Source organism: Choristoneura fumiferana, chromosome 20 (genome assembly GCF_025370935.1).
Source record: "Choristoneura fumiferana chromosome 20, NRCan_CFum_1, whole genome shotgun sequence".
In the NCBI taxonomy this organism is placed as follows: Eukaryota; Metazoa; Arthropoda; class Insecta; order Lepidoptera; family Tortricidae; genus Choristoneura; species Choristoneura fumiferana.
In genome coordinates this window covers 4,938,124-4,961,997 of record NC_133491.1, presented here as the reverse complement: position 1 = coordinate 4,961,997, position 23,874 = coordinate 4,938,124, and the positions used below count along the sequence as shown (strand labels likewise).

Here is a 23,874-nt window from a genome sequence, read left to right as displayed (position 1 = left end):
TGAGTTGTGTGCAATTGCAAAAGCAGGAAAGCGGAACAGAAATTGCGTATCAGTAATTTATGCCGAAAAGTAGATCATAGTACATCTCAAATAGCTGTGGCGTACCATCTCTTAAGCAGAAAATTGTGCAAGCTTATTCATCTGTCCAGACCTTACAGGGAGATCTTAGGATTTCGCATCAACTCCGGAACGTGTTAATTCTGTGACCATCTATCCCAACGACAAATTGAAATCTAGCGATGAGACGAACGAAATCTCTTGTCCAAAAATTGATCAACCCCGAAAAGATGAAGCTGCAAGTTAAAGGTTTGCGCAAGACTCGGAATGGTGGAGTTGTAATTAGCACAGAAACAAAGGAGGATATCGAGAAATTGAAATAATCCGCCCAGATAAAAAACTCAGGCCTTACGATCGACGAAACGCAGAAACGTAGGCCTAGAATAGTAGTTGTAGGAGTGCCCACTCCATGTTGGAAATCGACGTTATTTCCTGCTTGTACCACCAAAATTTAGCCGATAATCCTCAATGTAATAGTTACGATACGTTTTTCAGCACAATTAGGATGAGCCACAAGTCGGGAATGATGATGTCGATGAGCCGTGGTGGCCTAGTGGTTTGACCTATCGCCTCTCAAACAGAGGGTCGTGGGTTCAAACCCCGGCTCGCACCTCTGAGTTTTTCGAAATTCATGTGCGGAATTACATTTAAAATTTACCACGAGCTTTGCGGTGAAGGAAAACATCGTGAGGAAACCTGCACAAACCTGCGAAGAAATTCAATGGTGCGTGTGAAGTTCCCAATCCGCACTGGGCCCGCGTGGGAACTATGGCCCAAGCCCTCTTGTTCTGAGAGGAGGCCTGTGCCCAGCAGTGGGACGTATATAGGCTGGGATGATGATGATGATGACAAGTCGGGAAAAAAGGATTCTGAAACTTGTAATTATGTTATAGAAGTGCCTGCTGCTATAAGTAAAGCCCTAATTAGTAAAGACAAAGTGTTTTTTAATTGGTTATCTTGCCCTGTTAGAGACTTTACTTTGGTCACTAGATGTTATTAGTGTCAGCAATATAGTCATGCTGCCAAGTTTTGTCGGGAGTCAGCCGTCACCTGCGGCCACTGTGGCGAGCAAGGCCACACCATAAAGGAATGCCAAAAGAAGTCAGAGAATGCAAAGTGCGCTACTTGCTTGCGTTTTAAAAAACCAAGCAACCATATTACAGGTGATGCTGTCTGTCCGGCAAGAATTATGGCTGAAAATAGCCACATTTTGTAACTGTATAATTTTTCAGTGCTGTCACATCTCTCTTGGAACAGCAAAGCAGCAACCCATAAACTGCTGCAGAAGAAAGTTTCCAATCACAGTCCAGGGCAGTTTACCAAAAAATTTACAGAAAAAAGACAAAGAATATTGAAATATTGTAATAAAAGGAAGTTGGATTTTTCGAGATCGTCAAATTAAAAAAAAAAATTAAAAGATGCGACCCAGATGAACACTATGGTGTCTTGGAGCTGGAAGAAGATGTCCCTGACTCCCTTTTTGAGAAAAAGAAAGAAGAGTTTTTGGATTTTTTGCGGAAAAACGAGGACGAAATAAAAGAATTAGAACTGGCCACCAGAGGTCAAAAAGACAACGATTTGTGGCGCAGTGAACGGAGAAAAAGGCTAACTGCATCAAAATTCGGAAAAAATTGCAAAATGCGCCCAAATACTTCATGTTTGTCAACAATAAAAAATTTACTATATACTCATTTCAAAGGGAATACGGCATCCGAATTGGAAACAAACATGAATCAGAGGCCATAGTACTAATCTGAAAGTTTTCAGTGTGGACTGTTTATTGATGCCGATGATTACTATTTAGGGGCGAGTCCCGATGGACTTATCGGAGATGACTCTCTGATTGAAGTCAAATGTCCTTTTCTGCTTCTAATATGCCACCTCTGGTATCACACTGTAATAATAGAATTACATTACAATACTCTTTGAAAATCGCGCTAGAACGTCATTGTTAGCACACATCTCGCTTAGTGGATAATTAATCAATTAAATGCAATAAAAAAATATATGGAAGCAGTAATAGATTTATTCGTGCGGAAGTGGTTCGCGAATCGTGGAATCTCATATAATTTTGGCTGCGGTGCACTGTCACGTGAGAATTCAGTGTTCGTGAATAGCATTGAGGCGTTGGCTCCAAACGTATGTCAATCACAGTGGGAGATGGCTCGAGAGTCTAAAAATACTCCTCTCTGTGAAGCTCCAGAACAACGGTTGTATGTCGCTACACTCAGACTACGAGGCGGAGGGCATGCTGCGTGAGGTGTTAGAGATTGTAGGGTGTATCTAAACTCGCAGTACTACCCATACACCTCAATCGCGGCAGACTTTAAAAAGAACTCCTTCCCACTGTTGTACGATGCGTACGCTAGCTTCCAACAAGCATACTACGGGAGCGCTAACAATCCACAGTTAAGCAATTTAGTGAAGAATTAAACATAACATTGCAACCGCACATAAGTTTTGATGGAAGACATGAGCTAACTGATGAAGAATAGCATACCATGTTTGTGGAGAAAGCGGAGCTGATAAGAAACTTTTTCTACAACCCGCCCAACGCTCTACCGCTAGGGATTGCCTCCAACCGTCTGCATGTACACATGGAGGGTTCAGAACTTACCAAGCAAAGTATGCTCATACTTCTCTCCGACTATAAAGAGCCAATGATAATAAATTGTTTGGAATGGATTAATATGGAGCGTGTTATTAGAGAATCGTATTGTGCTGATCCCACACTTCGTGTATATAAATAAAATTAAATGTGAATTCTTTGAGAACGCAATGAAAAGGCCTAGAAATCCATATATTAGCGTAAAGCCAACAATAAATAATGGAGTGCGGGGTTTACAAATAGTTTCAGTGAAAATTAAATAAAGTCTAGTTTGACAGCCGCCGGATAGTCGGATAACGAGGTCCCTACGTATACGATTTCAAACTCCGAAAAACATAAGGCACTCAGTTATAAGCAATGGTTGCTGCTGATGTAATGAATGGATTACTATGTCTTATTGTTGTGATAGAAGTGTAAATAAGTGTCCAATAGTGCAAGTTTGCGTGTATTTCTGACGTGAGTTATTTACAATTGCTTTTGCCCCCTAATATTATGAGTTTCAGCGGACTGAGTGGCTACGGCGAGGATAGTGACAGTTGCTGTCATCATGACGAGAGGAGGAGGGACTGGTTGAAGACTATGAAGATGCGCAAGCCTGGATTGATGGCGTGTAAGTTGAATTTGAATTGAATTAAATAAATGTGATTTTATTGAAATATAATAATTATGAAAGCGAAAGATAAATTACTTGAGACTTGAGGGAATAGTAAACATTGCCTATAACTAGTTGTTCGTCCTTGTTCCGCAGTTAATATGCCCCAAAATACATAAAGCTTTGAATTGTGCGGTTCCTACATTGACATTTAATTTCATGCTGGCGCCGACGTTCGAGAGGATGGAGATATCCTGGCTGGCTGTGTGGTGTGGTGTGCAACGGGACGTGATTGGAGTACTGGCGTGCGGTCCGAGTGCTGATGGCGTTTTCTGGATGTCCTTAGCTAAGTTTCTTATCTATCCAATAGTACAGCTAATCATAATTATATTATGATTTACACGTAATCTGACATTTGTTGTCACAATTTCATAATTTTGAAAACCGACATTACGATATAATGCCAATGACATAATTTTAGAATGTCTAATAAATTCAAACCGAAATGGAACCACGACATTCCTGAGGCCTCATTGCAAATCGGTCTTTGGTTCTATACGAACGTATACAATAATTTTATAAATAATTTATACGTGTTCTAAATTTTAAACATTCAAAATATAAAGAATAAATAATAGTGGTCTAAATTAAAAATACCTCAATTTAAATATTTGAAATTTAGAAGTCAAATTTAAATGATCGAATTGATTCAAATACGGGTCATTACTGTTCTGTCCTGCTGGCGTTACGGAGTGTTACGAAGACATTGAATTGTTGAATAATCCTAACGAATATTATCTTCAATTGATTTAATCTATATTACTATTGACGGTACCGAAGTTACCATCGGGGTGTGGATACAATAGCGAAGAGCTATTACTCTAGTGGATTAAACCTAAGACAGTGAGTAATAGATAAATTATTACCCACTTTAGTAAAATTAGAATTGAATATCAGATCTGCTTACATATTATAACATGCTAGAAACTCCAAGGTTAATGGAAACGAGATATTAATAATTGACTTCAGATTATTTTGTAATTGTTTTATATTTCCTCAATGTGTCTTCCAAATTGCCCTGCGTATTTGGCAAATAAACTATTTGGACCTAGAACCGGGGTGTATCACGGTCTCCACGAATACCTATACTATACCAGATTACCTAATTTTGTCACCAACCTAACGATTTTAATAGAAACCCAGATAGCTCGGGAAGGATAGCTATACAGTTCTATACTTACTATTGTATCCAGCTGGTGAAGCGAATGGAACTAGTGTGCCACAGATACGAGTACTAATCTAGCTGGCTGGGTATTAATGGTCGGTATTGCGCGCATGGATACTGTACAAAGTACCTTTACAGACTCCACAAACCATTATGATCGACGTTTCACAATGGAGTCTGTAGATTATTCAAAATTGTGTTTGGGGACCGAGGGTCTTCAAATACATGTGGTCATCAGGGGTCAATTTCACCTCTGACTGCTGGATGTTGCTTCCTCTTTGTCGGGCTAACCACCCGGCAACCCGGACTCCTGTCCGATGGGGTTGCGTACGTACTCACTTGGCAATAGGGCTACAGTGGGGTTGCATTTAAATAAGGTCTCACGACTAAAAGTGGCGTTGAGTGTCCTTGTGGGGCATGTGGGGGGGAAGGAGATCCTCATGTTGGATTGTGGACGCAAATTGTGGAACGCGTCGTATTAACACAAACATGACTCCGAGTTGTTCTTCCTGACGCTAGCCTGTTAGAGGATGGGGGGGAGTAGGAGACCGTAGGTGTATAGGATAGTCACTCAGTGAAAGGTTAGGGATTAACAAGCCTGCCTCGGGAGTGACTATGATTTTATTCTCCTCTAAATCATTAGAAAACGAGGGACGCACGTGACTGACATACGACATTAATTTAATCCCCACACGAGGTGCCGAGGCAGCCCGTGGGGGAGTGACCAGTACGGTGACGAGCTCCACAGGTCTGGGCGGGGAGGGGCCCGACCTTTACGGCATAAATCACCTCCTTTATATTAATTAAATGGAAATATAATCAAATATAAATAATAGCAATAATAACTTCTAATATTAAACGAAATAATCTTTGAGTTTCCTGTATTAATAACAAACGCCTTCTCAAAAATGTAGTTACCCTACTAAACAGTCCACTCGCTCAATTCGAGCCTAGGTCTACAATAAATTATTATACAACTTAGGGTTCTTACCAGCAGACGATGGCCATAATTATACTTAGATAAAAGTATATAAATAAAAATATAGTGCCTACCCCTATTGGGAACAGTACAGTATCAACTTCTTCAAGAATTATCTTAAGATACGTCAACCTAGAAGCTTGTATGAAGCCCAGCAAATCATCAACCAACAGTGTAAAGAGGGTGATGTGATTGATTGTGAAATAAAGTGTTACATGTCTCTTATTTATTATCAATAAAAGAATTAAAAAATATATATTTTGTTGTTTTCTTATCAATTATTTTCTCACGGTACGGTTCAAAACCGTAATAACAATAGGTACCCCCACCCATTAACCGCACCCCGTTTTGTGGTATTAAAGGAGATTATTATTGCTATAATGGATAGTAGTCATCATATCTTACCGCTGTAACTATTGTTATGAAGATATTCCGCCAAACCGATTGATAGCGCATTCAAAAACGAAAAGACAAATTATTATGCACTCAGGATAAAGACTGTGATTATGCTTTTTATGTTTCACATTCCGCGTTCAAGTGTCGACTCATTACTTGTCTTGTTAATGGAACATCATATCCGCACTATAGAACGGTGCTAAACACCAAAGGTGAGAAATTAAATAACCTTACTATTAACGCTTATGGCTTCGATTGTACTAAAAAGGCGCGTCAAATAGTTCCTTTATAGTATAACAAAATACAAATACTTTCTGAACTAAAAAAACTACAGCTCTCCGATTCAACCTGTATGAAGAGTATTGAAGACATTTCCAAATTTATTCGCGAAATAACATTTATCTCTCTCCCTGTTAATATAACCATAGTAGAACCCTTATTGCATTCAACAATCATCACAATTTTTGAAGCTGAAAAAAAGGAAACTCAAACACTCCCTTACGACCAGTATGGCAACACACGTTATATATGTCATTAACTGTTTATGTGCCAACATTGTCACAATGATTCCCTATTTTATATTATATATTATTGTTTTTAGCTATCAAATCTTAATAAGGAAGTGTTTTCAGTGATCATGTGTTTAATCATAATGATATTGTAGCAAACTCCTTGGAGCTTTTTTGTTGTATTTTTTTTGTAAAGTTCTTTATTTGTATATTTTTCTGTTACTTGTCATTATTGCGTCGTGTTGTGTGGTTGTGTTATCAAGTATATTTCAATTTCATCATATTATTTCTTCGTTTGCTTTTAGTTATTATTACAGTCCGCTCATACGTTTCATTTTGGTCCTTCGAGATGTATTGTGGAAACTATAAAAGATAAATGAACAGGACTTATAAAAGACTACTATTTAGTTTCTAGTCAAAATGGGAAGCATCATCTGTGTCATAAAGAACTATTCTCAATTAAACCTAGCATTGGGCTGTTAGGCGATGTAAGGATCCACCCAGACGGGGTCTATTCAATTTGCCCATCAAGACATACATTGCCAGTATGATCAGTACACAGCAGTTTTATGTAGATATTCTTCTGGATTCATCGCACAAATCAGTGATGTATGTCACACCCCTGATAAATTGGGTATGTCAATAGACATCAGCGAGAAGGACAGGATGATTTCTTGGGCTATGTCTGGGTCTGCCCTTGTTAATGTGAAATGTGATAGACCCCTTAGCCTCAAGACCTCAGCAGGGAGTTGCACAAATATGAAGATTCATGTGTGGGAAGTGGCACACTTAGATTCAGATCTCTTGTTGTCCTTTTCTGCTGAATCCATAGGGTCCAAATCACAGTACACTTTCCCTAAGCAGGTGCACATGAAGACTAGATCATTTAAATGTGATGGAAGTTCATACTTCACCACCCTGTATGATATGAAATCCTTAAACTCAACTGGCCTGGACTTCTCTCATGAAGTAGTCCCATTAGAGAAGATAAGTGATATACAAGAGGATCACTTCTCAGATAGAGATCCAAACTCTTACTCTTCTGGTTTTGACTGGTCAGGTTTAGCAAGATTGGCACCAACCATGAGCACCACTACCGTTTTCCTAATTGTTGTGGTAGTGATGATTTGCATGTGTAGAAGATGATCTCTTGTGTCTGGTCATGTTAATTTCGCGGTCTTGTAATAGATCCACATTAGAGTAAAATTAAGAAATTACGAATTAGGTTTAGGAATTTATATCAAAAAGCATGTACTCAACCCAAAAATAACCATGTATAAAAATTATAAAAAACAAAAAAAAAAACAAAAAAAAAAAAATAATAATAAAAGATATACAAATAAAGAACTTTACAAAAAAATACAACAAAAAAGTATAAAACTCCAAGGAGTTTGCTACAGATATGATAGAAGTGTAGTCAAGATATATTTTAGTGCTTAAGTTATTCTCGACGCGACAACATTGCGCGTGCGACCGGTTCGTATTTACACAGCAAAGAGGATACAATCCTGTTAACTGGCAATATTAAGGTATGTTTTGTTGTTATCCCCTCGCTCGAGAGCCAATAGGACATTAGAAGGTGTTTTTATTCGTCAAATTGTTGTGAAAAGTAAACATAACCTAACATTCTATTTCTGGTGTACATCTACATAGGTATCTACACCGGAAGGATAATACTTTCTTTTTTTTACTCTTTTCCCGTTTTTAGGATTGGCATTATTTATTTTTCATTTGAAGTCATAGATCCATTTATTCATTTCCGGTATCGACAATATCGTAGACAATATTCACTTTGAATACTGACCGTTTTCTTTTTCACCGAGCCGCGGCCGCGTCCTTTCGTATTCGTGTTATTGTGAAAGTCGAAACATTGTACAACAATGGGAAGGAGGAAAAATAAGGAGAAAGAAGAAGACGAAGCATATTTAAGGAAGAAATTAAAGAAGTATGAGAATTTTTTTATGGATTTTGGCCAAGTTGACACCTCAACACGACCACCACTGTCGCAACCATCGCCACGGCCTCCACCACCCTTTGATGTTCTGACCATTACTCAGCAACCGGACTTATAAGTCTTCAGCATCAATTCAGAATATGCCTTTGTCGCCTCCCAGGCAAATTTTGGCTACATCACCATGGACGCCCTCACCGGCCACAGTCGGACAACATCCTACAGGTGTGTGTTAACTTTATTGGATAATGTGGTTCAGACAGTGCTATTACTGAGCGAATAGACATGTCTTAAATAATATCCTTTATTATTTTCAAATTGGGCAGTCGTTATCACATTGCAGATAAACAGTGTCACAGTAATAATACTTGAATTTTGCACTATCACTTGGTGGATAGACAAATTCTATACAGATACTTAGCAGTGCCATAGTAATAATAATTAAACATTGTGCTACCACTTGGAGGATAAGCAAAATCATACAGTGATACTTATGTTTAAAATTGTAATAATTACAGATGAAGATGAAGAGCTTCCCGAGGAATTCCTGCTGGCCTTAGGAGCTGAAGGAGAAGAAAAGGTTCTGGTGGGTGACCCAATAAGACCAGAGTTGGCCGCAAGGTGGAAAAGGATTATGAACGACGGTTTGGGCAAAGAGGCCAGAGAGATAATTGTAAAGAAATACCCGACACCAGCCAATTTCTCTGCGGCAACTGCCCCTATTCTCAATGCAGAAATTCAAGCCATATTGTCTGAGCCCTCAATCAAGAGGGATAAAAGAATTGTGATAAGGCAGAATCTCACAGGGATACTCATGACTTGCCTAGGCAAATCGCTAACTAATATATTAAAAGGAAACGTAAACAGCAAGCAATTAATAGAAGAGATTAACGATGCAGCCAAAATAGCTGCAGAGATACATCAGCAGGACTCCTCATCCCGGAAGTTCTTTTCGTTAGCTGGAGCTAATAAAATGGTACAAGAGGCAATGCGCGAGTCCCACACTGACAAGTTCCTATTTGGAGAGGCTTGCGGCGAGAAAATCAAGGCTGCTCAGGCTATCCAAAAAAATAGCAATACAATTATGAATATAGATAAAGAAAGGAAGATTACTAAACTGCCTATGCCTGTTATAAATTTTAAACAGTTAAACTGGAAAGGCCCGCCACAACATCAGCAGCCTCATCGAGCACGTGGCGGGCAGCAGAATTATCACCAACCGAGGAAGCACTACAACCAGCCACACCGGAAGGAGAGGCAGCACAATTACAAGCCGAAATCCAGATTCCGACATTAGAAACAGAGGTACATGCAGGTAGACTCGGACATTTTATAAATAACTGGCTGGAAATAACCGATGATCCTGTCATCATCTTAAGGTGGTTAGAAGGTTATGAAATTCCCTTTTACTCTACACCTCCTCCTTATGAAGGCAATCCGCAAAAGTGGAGGGGGAGACATAAACATAATATGGATCTGTAAATCGAAAAGCTTTTAAACTTGGGTGCTATTTCTAAGTGCTCATATAGCCCTGGTCAATTTGTTTCCCCTATTTTTCTGGTTCCAAAGCCCAATGGATCTTTCAGATTTATTTAAATGCCTTTCGGATTGTGTAGCGCGCCGTTTGTCTTTACTCAAACCTGTTTGTACTTACCTGAGAAGCCGTCGACGTCAAGCTTTGCAGAAGGTGGGAAACTGAAACGACTAAAACTAAATGTAAATATGGCCTTGAGCGCTATATATCTCAACCCAATTTTCATAGTGTTACTATATTTTCAGAAAATTTAGCTGCTGTACAGATAAATAAAACCAAAGTTACTTATGATAAACCGATTTATGTAGGTTTTACTGTGTTAGAGTTAAGTAAGACTGTGATGTATCAATTTCATTACGATTATATGAAGCCTAAATACAGCGAGCATGCGAGTCTGCTCTTTACAGACACAGATTCGTTTGTATACGAGGTAAAAACCATTAACTTTTATGAAGACATAAAACCCGATTTGTTAACAAGGTTTGACACATCCGATTTTTCTAGAGATAACGTATATAACATACCGCAAATGAACAAAAAAGTTGTTGGTATTATGAAAGATGAAAATAATGGTAGAATTGTAATACAATTTGTAGCTCTAAGATCAAAGATGTATGCTTACACACTTGATGGTGATGATGATGATGATATAGAAAAAACATGTATCAAAAAAAATAAAGGAATTAACGCGGCTGTAGTAAGAAAGCTTAATTTTGATAATTATCAACAATGTTTAGATTTAAGCGTTACTTTTTATGATAATATGTACAATTTTATTAGTAATAAGCATGATGTTTACACACAAATAAAAAGAAAAAAAGACGCTTTGTGGTAGGGATGATAAGAGATAGTACTTAGCGATAAGATTAATACTTTAGCGTGGGGTCATTATAGACTAAACGATGATTTGAATGATACTTGATTGTTAAATAAAACAAGTTTAATGCTGACACATAGTATTTTATTTATTTTTTACATATAGTCACCTACTACTATCATTCGAGGTTCAGGTAAACATATACCCTACGTCCTTTCTTAGGGTTCGAAAGTTCACAGAACCACAACGCTCCATTCACAGTATATAAGCGTCCTTAGTTTAACAGGGACTGCAAGAAAAGTTCTAATACCGCTCTTCTCTAACACCTCACGCAGCATGCCCTCCGCCTCGTAGTCCGAGTGTAGCGACGTACAACCGTTGTTCTGGAGCTTCTCAGAGAGGAGTATTTTTAGACTCTCTCGAGCCATCTCCCACTGTGATTGACATACGTTTGGAGCCAACGCCTCAATGCTATTCACGAACACTGAATTCTCACGTGACGGTGCACCGCAGACAAAATTATATGAGATTCCACGAATCTATTAATGCTTCCATATTTTTTTTTTATTGCAGTAAATTGATTAATTATCCACTAATTGAGAGAGAGATGTGTGCTAACAATGACGTTCTAGCGCGATTTTCAAAGAGTATTGTAATGTAATTCTATTATTACAGTGTGATACCAGAATTGAAAATTTAAAATATCGCAAACATTGCCCCGATAAGAAGCTATGACGTAAATACGCGGAAGAAATACCTTCTTTCGCACTGTAACTACATTTTTATTTAATGGTTGGTAGTTCAGAACCCTTAACAATAATATCTCAAATAGATGGGGAACAATGTGGAAATATTGTAAATCTATAGCAATTACCCTACATATGGTAACACTACGCTACCGCTAGCTGATAAGAAATACATTGACCGCACATCCCGCACGTATATCATAATTAGATATGAAACACATAGATATGAAACACAATGACCGGAAACAAATTTAATTAGGTATAAACTATTCAATAGCAAATATCATCCGCCGCCGCCACCGCCTGAACTCTTATACTCCTCATCGCCCGAAACGACGTCATCGTCATCGATCCACAACATTCTCAAATACCTAAAATATAAATATTTTCACGCGTATGGCACGCTTTTTGCTGTTGGTAAAACGTTATCTTACATCCGCGCACATACTATTCCCATACATTTCATTTACCACAAACATTTTTACAACCGCAAATAAATGGTGGTCCAGAATCCCCAATAATACACTACTTACTTATATAATTCATTGGATATAACAGATCACGATCATGACTATATTTCTCCCCCATATCTCTTTCTGAATATTCAAAAAATGTCGTAGAATACATAGCAGGATTCATAGGAAAAAAAAAAACATTGAAATGCGAAAAATGCATTGAGGGGCTTCAAAACAAAGACAATGTTTTTAGAAAATCTGTGATAAATATAAAAAATAGGGGAGGCCTGTTTAAGCCTACCTCAGACTTAACCAAAATATGTCAAGTCGCAGAAAAAATTCTAAGGGATCAACTGCGTATTGGTGATAAGTGCCAACCTAGAAATTTATTTGAAATGATTAATAAAGTATCGTCGAACATATTGCCAACAACCATTTTTCGCGAATTAAAAGATCATGCCTTAGAGCAGTCCTTATACCATGCTCATAGGAATCTCCTCATTAAGTCTGTTGCGCAACAATATTTTAAAATACGGACTTATTTATGTCACTAAGCAATTGAGTATACCAAAAGAAAAAAATCGCTCACATTTAACAAAAAAATATTTTTTAAAGGACAATGATTGTGTATTGTTTTATTGTTACGATTTGTATTAATATAAGTATATATTTTTATTGAATGATAGTAATTTCATTTTGACTTCTGCTGATTTATTTTTTGTGTGTTACGTCATACGTACAATGCTTAAAGTAGCAGTTTCCAAGCGAACGGCGTCAATCAGTGAACGGCGTCAGATATGCTCTTTCTCTCTCTAATGTATAGCCAAAAGCTGAAACAGAAAATTAGCGGCATCAGAAAATTTGCGCCGCTAACTGACGCCGTTCGCTTGCAAACTGAGGCTTTATACACTAGATAGGTACCTAATGCTATTGATAATGATAATAACTAACTATATAATGATACAAACAGATTTTTTAAATATCATTTGCAAGGATAGCCACAAGAATGTTATATTATTTTCGCGAAACGGCTCTGATGAATTCAAAAAATAGATAATTAAATCTTGAAAAAGGTACTTAAATTTTCGTCTTTAGATCGCCTATTATCTTGTAGTAATTCGAAGTTTTTCTTAATATATCAGCTCTTATTTCATTTATCAGTAACCATAATTTATACTAATTTACTTTGATGACTGACATCGACATGACAATGTCGATAATAAGCCCACCACTAGCTAAAAATAAGCTTGTGACAACCTGCACGATAACGAAACGGAACTGTTTTATGTATCTCTTTCCTACGCACTATTTGTATTGGAACGTAATTAAAAAAAAAGTAATTCTCTTTTATGTGTGTTGGCAACACTGCGTCCCTTGGCCTCCGACCTGTGACCTAGCCGGTCGTATTAATATTAACATTATAAACTAATTAAGATTGTAACTAAATACTATATAAATAAACCACTGAAGACCTTAACAAGAATATTTATTTAACAATAATACACTATTAACATCGTAAGTAAAAAGAAAACAAATATATGCATTTAATTTCATATTTTAGGCAGGCTTCCATGCTAGTTATTGTTCCGAGTATCCTCGATCGTCAGTAACCATCTATTTATCTTTTCACGACGTCCCAACTCCCAATAACGCGGACAAGTGTTATCTGTCTCTAGTAAACTGTAGATAGGCTGCTTATGCTTATGCCTGAACCCGGACATTGTCAGGACCATTTACCACACTGTGGTGGAGCCCACGGTGCTTTACGCGGTGGGGGCTTGGGGGGTGGTGCTGGACAGGGTGCACATTAGGAAAAGACTAGACAAGCTGACCAGGATGTTCGCCGTTAAAATAGCCAAGACGCACAGGACGGTGTCCTACACCTCGGCGGTTTTGCTGGCCTAAATCCTGCCTTTGGACCTGTGGGCCAGGGAAAACATGAAGGTCTACAAGATCAAGAGGGGGAGACCCATGGAGAACGAAAAAACGAGCGCGCAGCGGATCAAATAGTAGAAACACTCGCCGAACGTATACAGGAGCCCGACTACCCGATGAACATAAGACAAAATTCCTTACCACGTGAAGGATTACCTATTTCGGTTTCAAATAGAGATGTTGGTTTAGGAGGCGAATTTCGATCGGTCATCAGAGAATTGATTGACGTTGTTCCACTATTTGATGGTGAAAAGTGTGAATATGTTTATGCCATTTTAGGTCAAATGACCACGACGGAAAATCTTTTCGTTATACAAAAGATTACAAGTAAATTAACTGGCAGGGCAGCCACTTTAATAATTGAGCATGATTATGCTTCTGTAGAATGGGGTTCATTAAAAGAAATATTAATTCAGCACTTCGGAGATCAGAAATCTGAAGAATGTCTGATATTCGAATTGGAACAATTAAAAATTAAACCCAATGAATCTTATTTAGATATTTACAATAGAATTCAATCAGTCAAAAGTAATCTTTTTGCAAAAATTATCGCAAGCAATGATTATACGATCAGACAAACAAAGATGTCTATTTATAATCATACAGCATTACAAGTATTTCTATACAATTTGCCTCAGCATAGATTAGATTAGATTAGATTTATTTATTACCTTTTGAAAAAATACATTATAAGCACATGTCAGTTAATTACAAGAAATTCACAAAAGAATCGTCAAATGTATACAAAAATAAATAAATCGAGACGATTACAGCCGTTGCCGCTGTCGTTTCATAGTGTGGCGGGTATCGACAAGAGACGACCCACACAGGGAGGCAACAATCTTAACACCGAAGGGCGAGCTGGAACATCTGCACAACAAGGCAATGCATTTGCCGTGGGGCAGCAAAGAGTGGATCAAGGAACTGGTGAGTCCGATGCAGTGCTACATGCAGAAGGAGGACGGGGAGTGGAGCATGAACAAACATACCCTAGTTTTGGAGAGGAACCGACGCCGGGTACAAGAAGATATGGACTTGACGCCGGCAGAAATCCAAACTCAGATTATATCTCCAATGGAAAACTTGTTCTGCTCTTTGTGGACGAAAGGTGTTTTACGGCGGGAGACGGAGAAAGAGTACTTAACTTACGGCGACGCCTGAGGGGATCGAGTTCATGTTCAATCGCAATGCCGGGGACAGAATCAAAACCGCAACCAACATCGCAAAAATTTTGGTATTTCAAGAAACGTTAAAAAAACGTATGGAACGTGCCAAAAAATTCCAACTTAAAGCGGACCCCGACATTATGAGCGAAGAAGTAATCGATAACACTCTGGCGAAACTGAAAATACTCTTGGAAGATAACGGAATTGACGTAACAAATTTTGCAATTACAACATTTAAACATATAACAAATCAATTGGGCAAGAAGAATAATTTGTACTTTCACGGACCGCCATCTACAGGAAAAACCATGATAATGGAGTCGCTGTGTGATGTGAACTTTAACGTGTCGCGACTGACGGGACTAACACCCAACAGTCAATTTAATTTTGCGTCTGTATACAATACAAACGCCTGTTTCATGGACGAATGTAAACTAACGGACAATCAATTTGAACAGTGGAAATTGTTGGCTGGTGGCAGCAAAATGGACACGGACATTAAATACAAGGACAGATTAATGGTAGTAGACTGTCGCCTGTATACCGCGTCGAATCATCAATTGGGATTGTACGTGCAGACTGAAGGAGCGGCAAAGGCGATTGCAGAAAGAACGACGCAATTTGACTTCTTTAAACCGGTGAAGGAGTACTTTTTTTGCTCGGTCTTTGTATGGGAAAAATTCTGGAAGAGTTTTAATATGGTAGTATGACCTTAACCGGGTATACATTACTGATCACTTGAACAACAACGAACGAACATGAGCCTCCGACTTGTCCTAACCTAGTATTAAGCGTGTATCTTTGTCACTAACACTATATGTACCTAGTATTAATTTTAAGTTATCATAGGGGTGAGCCAAAAATCCAAAAAAATGTATAAAATTTTAAAAAATACAAAAAAATAAACGTAGTCTTAAGTCACAACACATCCGTCGTCGACACGTCCGTCCAGTCAAAGTATAAATAGGGGGGAATCACAGCACACCAATCAGTATGGATCCGGCAGCCGAGGGGAGTAGAGGTCTAACGCTACCGGGCTATAAATATTTGGGACCATTAAATTCCTTGAATAGAGGTTAGTAGTATATTATTGGGGATTCTAGACCACTTTTATTTGCGGTTGGTAAAAATGTGTGTGGTATATGAAATGTATGGGCGTAGTATGGGGGGTGTGATAAGATAACGTTTTACCAACCGCAAAAAGCGATTTAAGTTTGTAAAACGTTTTGTGCAGTAGGTATATGAGGGTGTCGCGAGTACGTTTTCTAGGGCGATGTTGAGGGGCGAGGATGATGGTTGTTGAATTTAACATTTGCGGGGGAGGGGGTGTTTGTTGAAATTTAACAGTTGAGGGTGGCTGTAGAGGGGCGGGGGTGATGGTTGTTGAATTTAACAGTTGAGGGGGCTGTAGAGGGGGGGGATGGTTGTTGAATTTAACAGTTGAGGATAACCATTATTCGTGTGAATCAGGATGAGGCTGTCGATTTACCGCTGTGTATAAATGGTGAAATGCTGATGTTTAAAATGGAGTTGGTGAGAGAGGCTGTTGAAAAGGCCCCCACTTTGCTTGGGGAAAAGCGGAGCCGCCGTCACGCAAAAAAACGTCAGGTGAAAGCAGAAACCACTCTTAAACAATCTTGGAGCAGTGATGAGTTTTATCAGGTAATAAGCGATGGGGACGGTATAGAGCTCACTGTACGTGTAGCCAAAAATAGAATACCTCCCAAAAATGAAAAGCAGTTGAACATGCCAGTATCTAATAATAACACCACTACTTCATCCCCCACTACCACCACAACTACCAGGATGATGCCATCAGCAGCAGCAGCAAAAGAAACAGTAATAACATCAACAACAACAAAGAAACCTAACCTGTTAAGTGAGGACTGTTTGCAGTATAAATATATGATTGAGCAGATGGAAAGGTGGGGAAGAGAAGAACTGCGGCAAATTGAATATGCACCTGATTCTGACATATTTTGTAAGAATCGTCTACCAGCTTCCACTTCTCGTCCTATGAAACCTAAAGGTGTTGTTTTTTTTTTGATTCCCACGGAGCCTTATCTTTTATATTATTTTTATACTATAGGAACAATTATGTTATCGAAAGCTGCAAATTGTTATTTACCGCATTTTTTTATTTTATGGGAACTATTTTGTTATCTGAAGCTGAACATTGCCATTAACCGCAAAATATTTCCTGCTCTGATTAGACCTCCTCCCCACTATTATTTTGCATCCCGCCTGATTTAAAGTGTCAACATTCGCACAATTAACCATTAGTTTTCATAATTCACACACAGCGCGCGTGTTACTCATAAAAGTTCTTCCTCAGTTTTTTAATTCAGTAATGCATTTGTTTTGATTTCCGATGCTGTGCTACTAAGAGTCTTTCAACTAACATAGCTTTCGGATCGACGGGTGTAGCGCAAAATACTCACAGCTTTTTTTTCAAAATATGGATAAAGGAAGTTTGGTTCTTGCCATATTTAAAGTGAGTATATTTCATCTGATCTATTATCTTTTCCTTCTTTGAATTTTTTGTATACTTGTTTTCCTCCGATCTTCGAATTTTGAATTTGGTTTTGTTCCAGGAGTGGCTCCGAGAGCAGTATCAAGCTGCTGGAAGACTCGTGCGCCGTGAGCGGGCAATAGCGCGCAAGGAAAGGTTAGAAAACGATCCTTGGAAGGATGAGTCTCCAGATTGATCGGATGTTTTCGGAGCCATATCTGCTAATTTATGATGGGTATTTAGCACACGGAGTTTACCTGACATCGGGCATTCAGTAAGTTGTGTCAGAGTAATGTCTTCATCACTAGAGAAATTAACCAAATTGGGAAACAAAACAACCGTTTGGGTGAAACCAAAAGATTTGGAAATAAATAAACCATATCACATCGTTGAATGTGTGCAACAAATTTCTAAATTCAACAAGCAAAATAAGCAAACAGTCGTCTTGTTGGAGGATGTGGGTTACTTAACGCTCCCATCCAGATTTGACAATTTGGATGAGGATTGCATAAATTCTCTGCAAGACAACATGCAGTTAATATGTCGCGGACCCAAAGACAAGACATGGCTGTTCGATTTTATCCCGCCACCATCGCCTAACTGATATGTAAGTGATTTTAAATGTTTTTTTTTTTTTACAGAGACTATCTACCCATAGTAAAATAACAACCCATAATAAGATGAACTCCTCAAGTGAAGAACAATGTAAGTTATTTTTTTTTTCTTTAAACTATCACAGACCTTTTTTTATAGAGCGCATCTCAGTTGTAATAATTATGTCGAGCGGAAGGAGTGTTATATAACATTATTAATATTAAGTTTTTTTTTAGCTAACGAAAATACTCAAGACCAACAAGGACAGCAGCAAATGAACGCTCCACCGCAGCATAGAAAGATAAATATGATACGTAGTAAAGCACATCAGTTATACACCCAAACCATTAATAAAATAGCTCTAAATAATTATGATGATAAGCGATTTCCCATCCCCGACAAGAAACATCAGACATTAGCATTGGGTCATTATCGAATAGACAAATACTATGAGTTGTTTATTGATCTACCTGAATAACCATATTCATCATTTATACTGTAAACTAGAATATGGGAAAAAAATTGTTCTTTTATCAAAGTGTTTGTAGTAGTTATAATATTATTTATATATTTTTAATAAACTTATTTTGATAAACAACTGCTGTTTTATTACTTCCTATTTTTAACTCCCGATACCGTAGCTTATCACTATCCTGCTAAAATTTTCTAGAGTCTCATTGTTTTTTATTTCAACTCCAAATTTGCTACTTTTATAAGAATCCTATGAAACCATATCGAAAATACAAACTGATACATGGGTGCACAGAAAAACCAGAAAAATAGTCCAGCAATGGGAATCGAACCCAGGTCCTCAGCAATCTGTACTGCGTGCTATGTGTTTTATTACTTCCTATTTTTAACTCCTGATACCGCCTGCGTAGAATAGCTTATCACTATCCTGCTAAAATTTTCTGAGGTAAAAATCACAGGTATTATAAATAGTAATCAAGTAATCGGGGTAGGATAAAACTATATCAAATATAATTCGTGTTAATTCAGCAGTTGATGATGATATCAAATTTAATTCGAATCAGTTCAACAGTTTAAAATATGGAGAGGTAACAAACAGACTTAGGGTTCCGCACCTGCAGGGTAAAATGAGGTCCTATTACTAACTCTCAGCTATCCATCTGTCTGTCTGTCTATCACCAGGTTGTATCCCGAGAACCGCGATAGTTGAAATTTCCACTTATGCTCTGAATACTAAAAATAATTAAGGAGGCTCTCATACAACAAACATGACGTCCTCCTGTTTTACTAGAATTTAATAGCGGTAATAAACACAGATTATGTTAGGTATAGAACCCGCGATGCGCAAGGTTGCCAGGATGCAGCATTGATAACTTGCTTGTTATTCGCTAGGGTTGCGGATTATGAATTTATTTTATTAAAACGGAACTATAGTCTTAGTAGGATCTTTGAGCACAGAACCTTGTTAACCTTTAAACTTTTTACGCACTATCCGCTATCTTCGGCAACCTATCTGCTATCTGGTATCTTTAACAACCTATCTGCTATCTCTAGCAGGCTATCACATAATAGACTATATACGTTAGCTGTTGTCTCTAACAGGCTATCTCATCATAGGTTGGTTTGAATAGGTTATAGACTACTCATAACAGGCTGGTTTGAATAGGCTATAGACGATAGCTGCTGTCTCTAATAGGCTATACACGTTAGCTGCTGTCTCTAACAGGCTATCCCATCATAGGCTATAGATGATAGCTGCTGTCTCTAACAGGCTATCACATAATAGGCTATACACGTTAGCTGCTGTCTCTAACAGGCTATCCCATCATAAGATGATTTAATCAATCTTCTTTACTTGCTAGCTTTCAGCTGTTAGAAGCTATATCATTTTGGTAGCCCTAAACATTATCACTCGCAAACATACCGTTTCCTCTCCGGTGTGATATATAAATTATAGCTTTAATCATCTGTTGCGCTCTACTCATTCAACCAGAAGCAAAGCAGTGCACAAGAAGTATAAACGAGCGTATTAAAACAATCGTGAGACCTATATAAACTGCTACTAACACCTCCTTTCATCTCAAATCAGTAAGTATAACACTATTTATTTCTCTAGTATTTTCATTGTTTTAGTATTAGTATTACTTCAGGTGTAAGGATAATGATGGCGTGAGGACTTGATAATGTATGATAGTGCGAGGACTTGGTTATGCTATTATACTTTAAATACTATTTATAAGAGCGAGTATAAGAATTAGGAATTCTTGAACATTCTTAATACCAAGTTGAAGATTCTACTACTATCCTGCGATAGCAATGTTCCCCCGCCATAATAAAGCATATGACGATGTTTCCATTTATTATCACATGATGGCGCTGTTGCTGCTAGCATTTTCAAGAAAAACGGCGATATTTATTCATATAATTCTTTTTAAATTTGTTCTATTCACAATGCGAATGGTGATAATATTAAAATCGTAACATGAGTGATGATAACATTAAAAATTCTTGAACACTCGTTGAAGATTCTACTACTATCCTGCAATAGCAATGTTCCCCACCACTCATAATAAAGCAAATGGCGATGTTTCCATTTATTATCATATGATGATGCTGTTACTGCTAGCATTTTCAAGAAAAACGATGATATTATTCATATAATTCTTTATAAATTTGTTCTATTCACAATGCGAATGGTGTTAATATTAAAACCGTAACACGAGTGATGATAACGTTAAAAATTCTTGAACACTCGTTGAAGATTCTACTACTATCCTGCAATAGCAATGTTCCCCCACCACTCATAATAAAGCAAATGGCGATGTTTCCATTTATTATCACATGATGATGCTGTTACTGCTAGCATTTTCAAGAAAAACGATGATATTATTCATATAATTCTTTATAAATTTGTTCTATTCACAATGCGAATGGTGATAATATTAAAACCGTAACACGAGTGATGATAACGGTAAAAAATCTTGAACATTCTTAATAATAAGTCGGAGAATCTACTACTATCCTGCAATAGCGATGTTCCTCACCACTCATAATAAAGCAAATGGTGGTGTTTTCATTTATTATTATTAATATACGTTTGGGAATGCTTCTGTCTGAATGATGTCTTATAATATCAGGTTATATCCAACCAAATACTGAAGCATAGTTCTTATGCATTTGTTTTGATTTCCGATGCTGTGCTACTAAGAGTCTTTCAACTAACATAGCTTTCGGATCGACGGGTGTAGCGCAAAATACTCACAGCTTTTTTTTCAAAATATGGATAAAGGAAGTTTGGTTCTTGCCATATTTAAAGTGAGTATATTTCATCTGATCTATTATCTTTTCCTTCTTTGAATTTTTTTTATACTTGTTTTCCTCCGATCTTCGAATTTTGAATTTGGTTTTGTTCCAGGAGTGGCTCCGAGAGCATTATCAAGCTGCTGGAAGACTCGTGCGCCGTGAGCGGGCAATAGCGCGCAAGGAAAGGTTAGAAAACGATCCTTGGAAGGATGAGAGTCTCCAGATTGATCGGATGTTTTCGGAGCCATATCTGCTAATTTATGATGGGTATTTAGCACACGGAGTTTACCTGACATCGGGCGTCTGGGTATCCGGAGGTTGTCGAGTGCGACCTGCGGGCGAGAGTGATGAGGAGAGCGATGAGGAGAGCGATGATGGTTTTGAACTCTACTCATAGCATATTTAAAGTGAGTATATTTCACCTGATCTATTATCTTTTCCTTCTTTGAATTTATTTTTTACGCTTGTTTTCCCCTGATCTTTAAATTTTGAATTTGGTTTTGTTCCAGGAGCGGCTCCTAGCCCACGCCCCAGCCCCAGCCCGCGCCCCAGCCCGTGCCTCAGCCTGCGCATGACCCACCGATGCTGCCCATCCTGTCTTCAAACCTTATCTTATCTACTCCCGCTCCACCACCACCACCAGACAATTACATTTAGAATTAATATTCATTTGACGTGGACTTGTGTGTGTGTGCGTGCGAGAGGTAAACAGTATGCAGTTTCCTAGTGTTTTCATTGCTTCACGTCTACTTTTGAGAAATCATGATATTATTCGTTGGAAGTGGGATGATATTCAGATAGTGAAAAACAGTGTTATTAGTGGTTATCTATTATCTCTACTGGAGGCGGCGGATGATTGTCAACCTTTAAACGCAGGGAAGCGGATCCTATCGGTATTAAATGTGGAGGCGCCAGCTGTCTATGAAATGATTAGTAGCATTTTCAATGTTTTAGAAGATTGGCAGCATCCTTTTTTCATGATATTCGGAGGTTTTCCTGCGTATGCGTTAGGCTACACTAATGCATACAACGATGTGGATTGTTTGGTCCCCTCGAGTGTTAACTTGAAACGAGTTTTAGCTCGAAGCGGCTTTAGTAAAACCGTGTATGATGATAGACTGTCCATAGACGATATAGAAGAAAAATTTGAAGTATGGACAAATAAAAATCTAAAAATCGATTTTATGCTATTATTCGATGTTAAAAGAAGTTTTGCTAAGGATCGAGCTTTAAACACGATTAAACACGTACATGAATACACCTATGTTGTGATGTGTTATATGTTACAATATCTTATAAAAAGTTCTGATAGTGTTCTGTGCATGAAAGGTGTGTTTTGGGGTAAGGGCATCGGTTTTGATGTTACCTATGGTATGAACCTGATCCGAGAGTCGCGACGACGTCTAGTAGAACATTATGACCATCCTCATAGGTGTATAAGAGAACTAGGCTCTCGAGATCGTGCGATTAAGTACGTACTGCGGTGGACAGGGAAACATCAGAGGAATGTTCCCAAACTGGAAATATTAGTACTCATATTTTTATATCATAGAATATGATAAAGATATCATCGCATAAACGATTCAGGGTTTAATATAGATATTCATAACATCAATGCATCCTATGATATTTTCAAAAATAAAACTCTACCATCGGTGAGATGATGTTGATGCTGATGATGATGATGATTATGTTGAATTTTTAGAACTACGTCGAAGAACCACTCATAACCCAGTGATGTTAATACGGATTTTTTTTTGGAACTACTACTTTCTATATTCATGCATGCAAACCGGGGGCGAAAGCTAGTTAGAACAAGAAGAAAAACAAGTAAAATCTTAATTTATTTTTCGACGTCTGATCAGGAGTTGAACCCCATGACCTCAGAGTCTCCAGTTTTAAATTATACCATTCGTGCGGTGCGGTTAGAAATACCATCAGCACATACTAGATAACGATATCCAACTGCAGATGTAACCATTTAACCATTCGTGCGTGATCATTGAACTAGTACAGTGGCGCCCTCACTCTTGCGGATTTTCTTGGAACTGATTTGCTCCACGCTCTGCTGGTCCAGCTCTTTTGCTCAGGTGGTGCCCTCTATGCGGATTTTTTCTGGAACCATACTACTAATACAGTGGCGCCCTCTATAAATACCCTAGCGGAATTTTTTGGAACTACTTGGACTTTGAGCTAACTAAACACACAGTGGCGCCCTCTATAATACTCTTGCGGATTTTCTTGGAACTACAGATTTGCTCCGCGCTCCGCTGGTCCAGTTCTCTCAAAAACACACTACTGAGGTTTACCTACCAATAAATTAGACGCTGCAGCAAAAAGACACGACGAAAAATATCATAAAATCACTGATTATTATAAAAAGACTAAAAATTATAAAGAATTTGAAAAACAGGTACGAGAAGCCGACTTGACATTTCTAGAAGAGGTCAAAGAATTTACACCTGAAACAACTTATGATCAAGTAGCGTCTTGGTTAGCAACTGGGGGCATAGGAACAAAGTATT

The 23,874-nt window shown here is 38.1% G+C and overlaps 3 protein-coding genes across 11 annotated transcripts in view; 2 read left to right on the top strand and 1 right to left on the bottom strand.

The window, feature by feature from the left end:
• Positions 1–23,874, bottom strand: part of LOC141439211 (atrial natriuretic peptide receptor 1-like) — a 456,076-nt gene that overhangs the window by 154,072 nt on the left and 278,130 nt on the right. The gene's annotated exons all lie outside the window — the stretch shown is intronic.
• LOC141439218 (uncharacterized) lies at positions 11,641–20,599 on the top strand. Its single transcript, XM_074103410.1, has 3 exons — positions 11,641–16,999; positions 17,565–18,187; positions 18,313–20,599. Exons 1-2 carry the CDS (start codon positions 16,480–16,482, stop codon positions 17,612–17,614), a joined length of 570 nt encoding a protein of 189 aa, XP_073959511.1. The 5' UTR covers positions 11,641–16,479; the 3' UTR covers positions 17,615–18,187; positions 18,313–20,599.
• On the top strand, positions 20,595–23,637 carry LOC141439221 (uncharacterized). 2 transcript variants are annotated; one of them, XM_074103414.1, is made up of 3 exons: positions 20,595–21,361; positions 21,462–21,756; positions 21,859–23,637. In XM_074103414.1, the coding sequence occupies exons 1-2, from the start codon at positions 21,326–21,328 to the stop codon at positions 21,744–21,746; spliced, it is 321 nt and encodes a 106-aa protein (XP_073959515.1). In that variant the 5' UTR covers positions 20,595–21,325; the 3' UTR covers positions 21,747–21,756; positions 21,859–23,637. The 2 variants fall into 2 exon arrangements, with proteins under 2 accessions (XP_073959515.1, XP_073959514.1); XM_074103413.1 differs by having other exon boundaries at positions 21,462–23,637.